The sequence below is a fragment of the Anneissia japonica genome, unplaced genomic scaffold (assembly GCF_011630105.1).
Source record: "Anneissia japonica isolate Jap-2015-1 unplaced genomic scaffold, ASM1163010v1 scaffold287774_len439945_cov178, whole genome shotgun sequence".
NCBI classification, from domain to species: domain Eukaryota; kingdom Metazoa; phylum Echinodermata; class Crinoidea; order Comatulida; family Comatulidae; genus Anneissia; species Anneissia japonica.
The window spans coordinates 356,077-369,613 of NW_022725867.1; the positions used below are offsets into that span (position 1 = coordinate 356,077).

The 13,537-nt window shown below is 33.3% G+C and overlaps 1 protein-coding gene across 10 annotated transcripts in view; it reads right to left on the reverse strand.

Annotated features, from left to right (window-relative positions):
• LOC117112950 (ETS-related transcription factor Elf-1-like) overlaps positions 1-13,537 on the reverse strand; it is a 63,676-nt gene that overhangs the window by 10,657 nt on the left and 39,482 nt on the right. For 8 of the 10 annotated variants that reach the window (XM_033256175.1, XM_033256178.1, XM_033256171.1 and 5 more), the window contains one exon: positions 4,530-4,682. In XM_033256175.1, coding sequence (XP_033112066.1) covers positions 4,530-4,682 — 153 coding nt within the window. Of the gene's footprint in view, positions 1-4,529; positions 4,683-7,174; positions 7,354-7,572; positions 7,729-13,537 lie in introns of those variants that run through there. The other 2 variants (XM_033256179.1, XM_033256181.1) reach the window with 2 other exon arrangements.

Below are 13,537 nucleotides of genomic sequence, written 5' to 3' on the forward strand. Positions count from 1 at the left end.
CTTGTCTTCAATTTGTATTCAAAGGGTACATTGCTGCATAGCCAACTGTCGGGGATATGGTACCTTCATATGACTACTCCATAGAGATAATAATAAGAATACTAGAGCGCTAACCGCAATGTATTCGACGTTCGAAATACGCAGAACTGTGTGGGTACCATCCAAGATGGCTACCATAGATTTAGCCAATCAAATTTCGCTAAGCACCATCGTTTGCAATTGCGCCCTCAATTTACTCAGAGGGTTCAGTACAGCTAGCTACCCGTATGTTTAAAACTCGAGCGTTGCGGTGTTTGGGTGTAATGTACACGATTTTAATTTTCATTCCTTGATACTTTATTTTTGAATAAGATGCTCCACTTGGCCTCGTTTTGGCTACAATAGTTTAATAATTTGTTATTACCATTACTCATTATCATTAATGAAATAATAGTCAGTCAGTGGGCTTATTAATATGTAATAATATGTATACTAAGCCTGAAGGTGGCGCTTTACTACGACGGCCATCTTGGATGGTACACATAAATAACTCTGCATTGCTGCGCCATCTTGTCAACACTCTAGTTGTTTAATAGCTCTATGGACTACTCATACAACAGAAAAAACGTCGCATGGAGTTAGTGAAAAATGGAGATCTAAATGAAAAAACGATGTATTTCAGCAAGTATTAAAACCTTTTTGTTTTATTTTAGGCCTTCTTAAAAATACCTATGCCACAGCAGTTGGTTTTTTTTGCTGTAAAACCAAAATAGTTTCATGCATCCCGACTTGCCGATCGGTTAGCGTGAGCCCTGACTGAACAAAATGTCGGAAAACTTTTCTTTGACGCATGCGCATTTGCATAAATGTCTACACACACACGCACACACATACTACACACAATAAAAAACAAAAGAAACGTGACTAAGAGTGATTACAATAGTTCCTATGCATGTAATAGCATAGGAACTTAAAAGACTAATGAAATTATTAATTTATATATTGACCTGGAGAGCTGTAACCCACAGAAAACTAGCCAACCCACACACATGTAATACAGAGCTGTTACATTGCAAGATTATACAGTATATATTCATAAATTGTAAATTTATTACTACTTGGAAAAAGTAAACTTAAGTACTTCTCACCAAGTTCTATAGGTCTAGTCATTAAAAGCATCTGCTTATTAAACAGAAACCTAAGCTTAATGCCATTGGGGGGGGGGGAGAGAGAAGGGAACCAATTTTACAAATTTACATACAGTACAGTCGTGAAATATTGCACTTTTACCTGCGCGCAGGCTTCGTAGATACATCGTAGCCGAAAATAAACAATCTAACCTGCGCGCAGGCTTCGTAGCCTGATATAAACAATCTAAGCAAGGCTACGCGAAGCGAACCTACGAAGCAAAAGCATGTTGTTTATTTGTATGTGCAGAAAGACTGCTGCAGCAGGTATATAACCTGTAATAACTGATTAAATAAAAATGCTTAAACAAAATTGATAAATTTATAATAGTAAATCATAATGAATATTATTAAACAAAGGAAAAAATAAGTAAATGTTTAGATAAATGTTCTATGCATACAAGCTGAGTAACAAGAACAAAATAGGTTAGGCTTATTATTTATTCAAGCATAAAGATGCCAGACATTTTACAAACAGGAAAATCAAGGAAATAATTAGTAGACACTGCTGCACCCCGGAAGACACCAGAAACCTGCTGTAAACCACACTGTCATCAAATAGCTTCTTTGAATAGATAATATCAGAGGCTAAAAATAACCCCAAAAGATTGATTCATTGAATTAATTTGATAACATTAATAAGAAGATATTTCATGGCCAAAATAGGATATAAAAAATAAAAAAAATAAACTATTAAAATAATTAAAAGCTTACAGATAATGCTGCTGATTTAGAGGTTTCTATTAATGGAGGTTAGGGTCACAGGAAGTCCGGAAAACATTTATATTGACTTCGGACACAATTCATTAATTCTTATAATTTGGTTAATATAAACATGTGATTCAAATTGAGAAATGTCAACAAAAATATTACTTATTACATTGTGTCAGAATGCATTATGTGCAACATTGAAAACTTTTATTGTCCAAATTAGGAATAATTTGTCAACGATCGAAACATGACACCATCGGGATCAAGCTGAAATGAAAGCCTCTACCAACGGTCTGTTCTTAATTCAGATTTTTTTACAGCTACGTACTTGGGTGAAAATGATGTCAATTTTCAGAATTAGTGTGGTATGCGTACACCAATGGCCTCAAGTATAATTATTGAGGTGTATTTCTCCTGTACTACCAATACCCTGTCTCTTATACACATCTAGATGTGTATAAGTGGAAAGTTTACCAGTATAACTACTGTCTGCTCTCCTCTATAGGGGAAAATGTAGGCCGTACGTAAGCCTAAATTACATCGAAATTCGAACATACTGAATGCCCACTAGGGTACCCACCCAGCTAGCAAACTAAACACAGTTTTAAAACATGATCGATTTAATAATAAGGTAGGATATAACAAAACAATAAAGTTCTAACATTGTTTATTTAGTAAATTGCAACATTGCTTACGTGTTGAAAGTTGGTAAACTATATTTCAATATTGTTTACGCATTGATTATCAGCCCGACGATCCAGCCTACGATCATTGCAAAGCTAATTAAAATAACAATGACCTTCGTAGTGGTTCGTAGCTACGTTCCAAACGGTACCTACGAGCAGGCTACGAGAGGTTACGCGCAGATGCGAAGCGATATTTCCTGTCTGTACTGTACATTTTATCATTACCATTTTCAGATGATTTAGAATAGCCTACATTATGTAATTTTAAAATATAATTAATTCAATACAAACAATACAATTTTTCTAACATATATTTTGACAAACACATAATACATTCCAAAATGTTCTCACTATGTATACAATAAATTAAGATAATGAATTTATAGGAGTTTATAAAAACAGTTATTCTGAACTAGTGGCTTCTGACTTTAAGTACCATCACTTTTCTGTGGTGTGATACTAATTATAGTTACAGTACTTCATGTGTGGGAAGATAACAGCCATTTATTTTATGTTCATGTTTTAATGCTGTACATGAATGTCATAACATAAATTATGCTTATGGTTATTCGATATAACAGTTAAATGTCACGCTTAATGCTAAGTTCCTGAAACGCAAACGGAGGCACACGTCGGTGACGTTTCCAATTTCCTTGGAGTAGCAATGATTGTTTTCAGTCCAGTTGGTTCAAAATTACCATATATATTATATGTTCAGTAAAATTAACATTATTTAAAAGGGTATTAAGGAGAATTACCTGTAATATTATTTCAAATATTTTCAGTACAGTGTCACTTACTGATACTTCAAAAACTGTACAAAAATAAGAATCTCAGTACTGCATTTATTTTGGAAACCAAAGAAAAATAAATAAAACAAATTAAAAAAAAATCATGTATCATAATAATGTGTGTGTGTATATTACATATTTTTTAAAACCTAGATTTAAATTAAATAATGCAATGCTCTATTAACTATCTAGTTGCTTTTAATTAAAGGAAAAAAACCAGGTGTTTAACATGTTTTGAGAAAAACATTCAAATCCAGAGGCATCTTATCTTCCAAGCTACAGCTCAAACTAATGGTAACAGTGTGCTATAATATTTAGTACTATAGCTTTACAGTTAGCAAGTAACATTTTTTTTTTATTATCTACAAGAATCATAAACCTTCATATTTGGATAGGAATTTCATGCATGCTGCTAAGATACAGAGGCAACAGCAGTAATTACATTAATATCGTCATTATTACAGGTTACTGGATCGCTTGACAAGGACCTGTCAAAACCAATCATTCCTGTCAAGTTGAGTGCTTAAAAGACTTAGCACACACTCAACATCTCTAAATAGCATCAACCAATCAAATCAGTAAATTTGAGCACTCAAGAGACTGTGTGGCAATTGGCATCAACTGGGAAAGAACAAACGTTAAGCTGAGACTTTCTTTATACCTTGTTCCGCGAACATTTTTCAGAGGAGGGCGAAAAAAAAAATTTAATTTTGTTGGTTAATGTAAACAGTGTAGTAATGGGATCTTTCAATGCTTTAAATTTATATAATTAGGAAGAAATATACACATCTTATATTTGGAGATTTCAAGGCAACGACGGCTGTAATAAAAATAATGAAAAACTTTTATTTTTTTCTGAAATTTCCATTTTCGTGGGGGTGGGGTGTGCTAAAAATAAAATTGAATGCAGAAACTGGATGCGCGAGGGGAAGAGAAACCAATCATTTTTTTTATTAGGCCTTAGAGCAAAATTTTCATTGTATATTTTCATCAGAAAATGTTGCCGTTAAGTAAATCAGAAGACTGTCCTAAAAATACTCAACTCAAATTGGTTTTCTTTTAAAATTTTAAAACAATTTGGAACTACTGAGTATTCGGTACGATAACACGTCAAGTAGGGCAAAACATCACTCTTATGACAATGATATTATATTGAAAGGTAGTAGGAAGCATACCTTTTAAAACATTTGGGAATTTTTTTGCTTCTCCTGAAGTTGGTGAAATATCGAGCAACGCCTTAGCTGCTAGGATGGTCTCTCCTGCCGCAGGAAACGGTACTGTGTTCGGGGTTGCTAGGATACTATCGCTACCTTCACTACATGCATTGGCTGAAAAAAAAAAACAATCATTAGAATTAATAAAAAATAATTTCATTGTTTTGATAAGGAGACTCTTTGATATCCATCACTACATGTAGGTATCTAAATAAACAATATTTTTTAATTATCTATTCATTTTTTAAAATATTTCTGAATTGAACATACTACTGTTTTTGCCTACCGGTTCAATCAACATTAATTTTATTTTTACCATGTTGTTAAAACGACAATAAAGGAGTATTGTAATTGTATCGTATTGTAAAAAGCAGGACAAGGCAATTTATGCAAGCGGTCGCTGTTCTGCACCCTTAAAATATGCCAATATACCATAGTATACAAAGAAACTACAATGTTTATTTTTAGATATCGTTACATATTTTTCTATATTATGATACTTAATTTTATATTTATATTCAGTGAAAATACTTTTACACAAGTTGAACAGCTAAAATGATTGTCAGAATGGTGCTTTACATAATTATTATATTATAACTAATTTACATATCTTAACTTTTCATAATATTTGTTAGGTTTTCTTCAAATATGAAATTTAATACTGTACCTAAATATAACTAATGGCTGGGAAAAAACAGAACATCATGTTATAATTAATTCAAACAACACTGCACAATGCATTGTTTATTCACTTACGCTTAACTGCAAAATTTGTCAACCGACTCCTTAATTCCCTAAAATATCATTACAGTATGAGATTTGATAGTGTGCTTGTACCTATGAATGCATTTAAAGGTCAAATGTACACTGACAATGTCAAAGTTTATGACCTGGACAAATACCTAAATTAATAATGTATTTATTGAAAAAAAAAAGTATAATAAACTACAATCTGCACATGTAAGACTACAACAACTATAATTTCTTATATTCTTCTATAGCAGACTACCATGGCAAATCATAAACGTAAATGCTCATGAAAATGTAAGTTATTCCATTATCCATTATTCCACAATTTTTTTTTTAAGTATATATTTTTTTTACCTAATCATTGTCATCTGTATAGTTTTCCTTATTACTCAATAGATAACTTTCACACAATGTGATCATTTGTGACAGCAGAGAAATAATTTTTTGTTCAAACTTCATTGAGGAAAATTCCAAAGGAAATAATTAACTGGCAAAGCATTAGACCACCTGGTTGGAGACAACAAAGACACAAATTGGCCGATAACTTAAGTACTTTTGTTCTTCCAGCGAATCGCATCTAAGGTGAACTTCCGTTGCCATTCTCTGGGTCGTTCACAAAAATTCCAAAAATAAGTTGGATGTGCCTATTAAGGACAACTTCCATATGGAAATCCAGGAATCTAAGTACAAAGCAAGATGGAAGTAAACAGGAAACTCTTTAATATTGAGCACGGACAAAGCCACTGGACTTAAAATGTGTAGAATTTTTGGTATTAGCAGTAATTGAACTGTACTAAATATAAATAACATCTTTTTAAACATTAAGAATACTGACTTCTACTCCAGGGGGGGTCTTGGGTACAATTCTTAGTGGTAGGATTTTTCTTTGTCATTGACAAAATTACTTCACTCCCCAAAGCCTGATAATGTTACTTGTTATTTATATACTGTAATAGCGCCTTCCCTTTCAGATGTGAAGCACTAAGTGTTTCGCAGTGGTTGTGCTTAAAGCCAGGACATAAGCATATTTTACAGGCATCGCTTACACTGATCTACTGAGAATGCGAAGGATTATGTAAGCATTATACTGTATGACAGGCTACGCTTAGTGTACCTCATCATCCTCCTGTAGCTTCATGGGTCATTTGTCTTGTGTATTGCTACATATTTATATGTGTTCAGTACGTATCACAATTACCAGTCCGCCAAAATCAATAAACAAACATCAGGGATTGATGCCTCCTAAATTTCGTTGTGCATCTTTTTCAAAGACTAATGAACAAAATTAAGATGGACTACTTCATGCAAAAACCAAACACAGACTACAGTTTAAAAATTAAACTGTTGCAATTATTACTAGGCCTATAATATAAATATTATTATTATTAATATAATAAAGTAAATTAAGGTTTACAAATCTTATTAAGAATTGTCAAGGAGGTTACATGCTTTCAACAAACTGGCCCTAGTTTATCTGCATTGATCATGACAATGATGTTCATAATGCACCCTGACGAGTATCCTTTGGGCCTGGTATAATCTCCAGCTAGGTCCCTTTATCACAGGCCTGACAACTCCACCTCAACAATTGATCAACATCAAAAAAACAAGTAACATCAAGAAAACAAGTTTATACAGTACGTCTTGCCTTCCTTGAGAAAAAAATATTATTCAATACAATAAATCCCGTAAGATATTTATAATAATACCAGCTATTATTAAAATCAGATCGAAATACAACGAAATCTATCCGAAAATCAGTGAATTAGGCCAGGCCGACCCATGTCACATTTTGTTAGGTCGGGTTTTGTTCTAATGTTGATGCAGCGAACGAGACCCCTTCTTCACCTACCTACCCAGCTTGGCTGGAGCTTGCATCCAGTAATGCACTTCCTGGTTCGGATTTAAACCCCAAGATTCATATAGCAAACTGACTCAAATGCACAACTTAGACATTTTATGGGATAAATTTACAATCTAAGATTCTCAAGCATTGTTTATCTTAAACACACAGCTATAAATTGTTTATATATACGGTGTTTAGTAGTACGTTCTCAAAACCGGAAGTGATCGCACATGCTTACTACAGTACGCTACACAACAACATAGCTCGATCAGGTTAGACCACTTCCTGGTTTGCAAAACATTTGAAATTCCGCTCTAAAAAATACTCTAGCGATGATATTGATCTGAAAGACTGAGCGATAGTAGACACCCAAACCTAACTTTAAAATTCTAAACAATGTGTGCTTACCAGCAAGAAGAAGTAAATCGAGGTTCTTGCCTGAATCCGAAGCCATCTTTCTGGCTTGTTGTACGATACACTTGCTCTCGCGCTTCATCCTGACAACATACACAGCAGAATATCGTTCCGCATTGCAAAATGCCGGAACTGATTTGCATAATGTGGCTAGACTGGAATAATAAAGTTCTACCTCCGAACAAACAAAAGGGGCAAACGGTTCCACCGAAACAAAGATCACTTGTACATCACCACAAATGTTTTGAAAATATTTGTACCAATACCAATTTACAGTAACATTAAAAACCTTTTCTGGTGCTATATCTAGTAATGTCCAGTTGCCTGTTAGTAACCAAAATATAGGCCTAATTATTAATAGACTGTACTAACTTCATTTCTCTTTTTTCAGCTTTCAGCTTTTTTTTACCGTTGAATATTCATTTTCTGATTCTGTGACTCGAAAGTAGTAAACTGAGTAATTCAATGTTCAGTTTTTTTAAAGGTTTTATTTCAAATTTCATTTTGTAAGCGTCAGTTTCCTTCAATTAGTTATCCAAAACAGTTTCTATGTAATTTTTTTCAGAAATTTACTTTCAAAATAAACAAATCTTCAGTACCACAAAGTCTACAAGAAATTCCCCTGGAAAATTCAATTTTTTTAATGTTGAAATGTAGTTTCATTTTCAGTGATCAAAGAAAAGATGCTTGGTATTGGTTTTATATACTGTAGTTTGTAGTAGATATTTTTAGGAAGCTTGCATAGATGGTAACGAATATGGTTTTGTCATGGTAGCAACGGGTGCGCTAATTGGCCAAAAATAGAATTTTATTTTTATTTGATCATTATTGACTGTGGGTTTGCTAAATGCGGTATAGAAAAAATCTCGTCTCAGGTTAACAGTGCACTTATTAGGGTGAACAGTATACTTCATCAAGTAAACAGTTTAGATGAATGATATGTAATGCAAGTAGTGATATGAAATATATAGAACTTGGAATGCTGAATGGGATAAATAATAAGAGATTTCGCAACCTTATGAAAACTATAACGAATACGTTATCGTCATTTCTGTCTAAAACATTCTTGACAGTATGATAAACAAGCTAAATATTGTTCTTGATTTGTTAAAAAGGGATGAATCAACTACGTTGAGACAGATATGCAACTGTACGGGAAGGGTTGTGTAAGAAATTGATGACATAATGGAAATTTAAAACCAAACAAGTCTTGATCTTTTCATTTTAGAGAGCTAGGCTGTTGGGCAACACTTTTTTTATACCATGTTTAGTAAACCTGTCGCCTGCCAATAATGATCGATTTATTTTTATTTTTTTATTTTTTTTATTCCAAATAAAAATTTTATTTTTGACTAATTAGTGCACCCCGCCTCCATGAAAAACGGAAATTTCAGAAAAAAATTAACATTTTCATTATTTTGATTACGCCCATCACTGCCTTGAAATCTCGAAAAATAAGATATATATTCTTCCTAATTATATAAATTTAAAGCATTAACCCTCCCATTAGTACACTGTTTACATTCACTAATACAATTTTCTTTTTATTTTCTCCTCCCTCTGGATTTTTTTTCCACCCTCCTATGTCAATCTTTAAAAAATATGTCCACCAAACAAGGTATAAAAAAAGTCTCATCTTAATTAGTAATTACATCAAAATAATAAAATTGAAAAAAAAAAAAAATTGAATAAGGAAATCACTTAATTTGTATACTGAAAACAGTATCTAATGCCGATTCATTTTTTGTGAGTTCGTGGGTATATACATATGTAATGCGCATGTGCAATGCACATGTGGTTGTGATTTTATCATATTTTGTACCTACCTGGAACCAGTCCAGTTCCTTAATTTTTCATGATTTTTGCATTACTGTTAATTTCTGGTTCATCTTTGACAGTATAACTTGTTTATTATTGAATTTAGGATCTTTTTGTACCTTTATTAGTTTTCCATTTTTTTAAAATGTATTTCTGGTCGTGCCACTACTTAGTGTGTGCCACTGTGAATAGTGAGTACCTAATAAATAAGAACATAAAATTAGAATACTGTAATAGTATTTTCTTTAAAGAATTTACAGACACTATTATAATACTAGTTTTCTATATAATTTGCAGATCACTAAATCAGATAGTCATCAATTAAAGAGTTTTCATGTTACTTACATAATATTTCTTTTTAAAATATTAAGCATCATTATCATTATCCTCTCTTATCATTATCATCATCAATATTATCACTTGGAAATTTTAGTCTATATACTGAAGAACCATTTATAGCATATTAGTACTATCAGTAACATATTATCATATTATTAGTATCATCATAAATTCACTTCACTAACACAATGATGGCGCTGTTTTATTTAAAGTCAGTGTCGATAAATATAATTTTATTATTTTACCAAAAATATGACTATCATAATACTTGTCATATTTATATTAGTTTTGATTGGCTGTTACAACATTTATTTTAGTAAATTTCAAAATTTAAAGTTAAAACAAAAGCTTAATGCATCGTACGACCGTCGCACGACGAATCCAACTCCACTCTCTATGAGCACTAGATGACGCGACACCGTCTGCTGATCGGCGATGACAGTCTGAACGGGTCGTCAGACTGTCAGACAAAAATGATCCCTTGTGCGCGCGTCGCGGTGTTGCGTTCTCCATTGGTTCTCGTCTGCCGACAACCGTCGGGTGCACAGAAGGTCCTTTGGTCCAAATAACTTTTATTCAGAAGGTCTGTTGGTACGAATGGTATGTAGTCCGAAAGTCCGAAGCAAATATATTTCAAATATATAGAGAAAAATGTGATTGAAAAAACACATATTGGGGACTACCAGTATATACAATTATTGCTTTTTGAATGAAAAACCAAGAATATATATGGTGAAAAGCATAGGTGTCACTTAATATGTAATTGTAAATGTTGGTCATATAAAAGAGAAGGATATATAGTTGTAAACGTTGGTTATATAAAGAGAAGGATCTTAATTTAAATACGCAATGTATCATGTAAGATAAACAATCTTAAAAAGAAAAGAAGTTAAAAAAAACATTTGTGATTTCGGTGGTCAATACGTCTCTAAATTATAGGCAACTGAAGAGCCGATTTAACGCATTTTAATGTTTATAGCATTTTTAAAAATACATAAACTGTTTTAATGCCTTTTGTCTGTTTTTCACTGCTTTTCATTGGTATATATTTAAATTTTTGCCATTTTTAGTGCTCCTAGGACCCCTTTGGAAATAGGTTTTACTCTTTTTTCTTTTAAAGGAAACTTTAATGGGCCATCCTTATATCACCTTTTGTTGTTGTTTGTTTGCACATGATACACACCAAAAAAGTTGTATAAATAGTTAGATGATATCAAATAAATTGAACTTGAACATGATAAACACACAAAATTGGTTTGCTCTCACAATCGTGCGAAAAAAAACATCAGACACCTAAAATACCTCTTTGAGTTGACAAAATCCCTCTTAATATCATTAATTGAATAAAATTGAATTTAATTAAGTTTATGTAATGCACCTTAACTGAGAAGGAAGAGAATACACAAACCCACACAACTTCCATAATACTGCTACAAGGTAGTGATCCCCGCCCATGCATATAAGATTGACTAAACTTTTTTCATTACTGTCACATCCAGGATTTGATTTTTTTTTTTATGATGAGCGGTTTTACTATTTGCTAATTTCTTATAAGCAAAAACTGACGGCGATTAATACACAATTTCAAAATGTATAACTTACATTCCTGGAAAACCTGGTCACTAAAATTTGAATCTTTAGACCAAAGACCCTTCGGACAACGGACAATCGGACCAAAGACCCTTTGGACAAGACTTAAGACCATTCAGACAACGGACATAAGACCCTTCGGACCAACGAGCTTTCGGATCAAAGACCCTTCGGAGTATTAAGTATTAGAACTGTAACATGATGGTTGAGATAGTTGTTGTATATCATATACAGTCATGATGTGCCTATATATAGTCATGATGTGATGTCATCATGACCATATTTAGGCATGTCACATGCTTTATACTGACATAATTATTATTATTAGGAGGTGAAATGACATCACATCATGACTATATATAGGCATATCATGACTATATATGGGCATACTACAAGCATCTCAACCATCATATATGGATCAAGTAAATTAATAAAACAATGGGGTTGAATACCGTATATTCTTGCGTATAAGGGACCCGCGTATAAGACGATCCGAGTTTGACAAGATTTTTGGACAATTTTTTTATGTTGTGGGTATAAAAGACGGCCTCCCTGATTCATCCTCAGAATTCCTACATTTTTTCTAATTTTTATGATCTTGATACTGTATCTATCTGGCTAAAAACGGGTCCAATGCAAGGCTAATCTTCCAAAATAATACTATTTGATGAGTTTTATATGTTCATCAAAATCTTATTTCCTCGTATTTAAAATTGCGTTCATTCATACTAACATTTAGTAACTCCATTTTAGTAGTAAACTTGCATGTTACAGACGATCCGCATATAAGACAAGCGTGACTTAATCAATCTAAAATGTGTATGTCATGCACATAAGACAACCCCCCCTGTCATAATTCAATCATGAATTGCTATTTGAAGCCTTGTCTTATACGCGAGTATAAATATAGTAGCTTTGTGGTTAAGTTCGCACCGTATATCAAAAGTGATTTTGTGTTCACGAGAGGCTTGAGTGCTCTGCCTCAATCCCGAAGGACAAAAGATGCCTACGGAACAAGTAAGTAAGGTGCTTGTCTTCTAATCGCAGAGTTTAAATCCTGTGACAGCAGAACTTTTTCTCAAGAATAAAAACCACTCCACTCCGTAAGCCTCATAAAGAAACTTCACTGATAAAAACATCGCATTATTTCATATATTTAAAAGGGCCCCTGAATATAAACCAACCTTCTAGGATACACTGGAAGGGTTCCTTCTGTATATATGGTTAAAAAAAAAAGAAGTTGATGGCAGTGGGTGTGATGTCTAATTTTGAAAAGTAATGGAGATGTATACAGCATCTTTTTCCTGCTGTTAGAATCACTTCCTTGTATTTCTGAGTACCTGCACCTCCTTGTCAAGTTGTCTGACATTGATTTTGTAGAAGTTATCTTTAAAGCTAAGTTCCGGAGGAAACAAATTTTTTGATATGTTGTAGCTGGCAAAAAGGGTGTAAACAAAAAAAAACTTGGAAATGGTATGAGATACAGAGTTTCGAATACAGTATTTAAAAACTGGGTGAAAACAGTGCATAACCACCCTTTATTCACCTTTTTCACTATGTTGTCGTCTAGCAGTTAACCTTGTAAGATTGAGTAAATCCGGTATGGAGGAATGATGGGATGAGTCATGAGCTAAAGACAAAAATGAATATAAGACCTGTCCTAGAAAGTTCACTAAAAAGTCACTACAGTAGACAACACCACACATTTCCTGATAACCGAATCCCCATGTGGATACTTTATTAGTAAACATAATACCTGTACAGTAAGGCAGAATAGGGCATAGACATAGCTCTCGTTGGGAGACTATTTTTAATATTAGGGAGCTTTGAGATTTACTCATGCATGACCTTCTTAAGTCCTCTGCACAACATAGATTGCTAAATTGCATCCTAGAATCCATGCGGCTGCGAGAATTCAACGTTCTTGCATGCGCAGATGACTTAATGTGATGTCATTACTTTCTATGTACTACCGTCATCATGCAATCGAAAGCCTCTACTGTCTGGTAACTGGGGGTTCGGATATTTGTAGTAGTGGTTAAAAAAGAGGGGGCACTAGATTAAAGAATATATTAGCAAAAGTGCCAAAGGAGGTACTGAGCATGGAGGTAAGAGATCTGAAGAATTGTTTCCTCTCGGAACACTGATGATTAAAAGTACTTTCTTACTGATTTAGATGTTATAATTTCCAAGCACTCTCCCATCTTTCAAG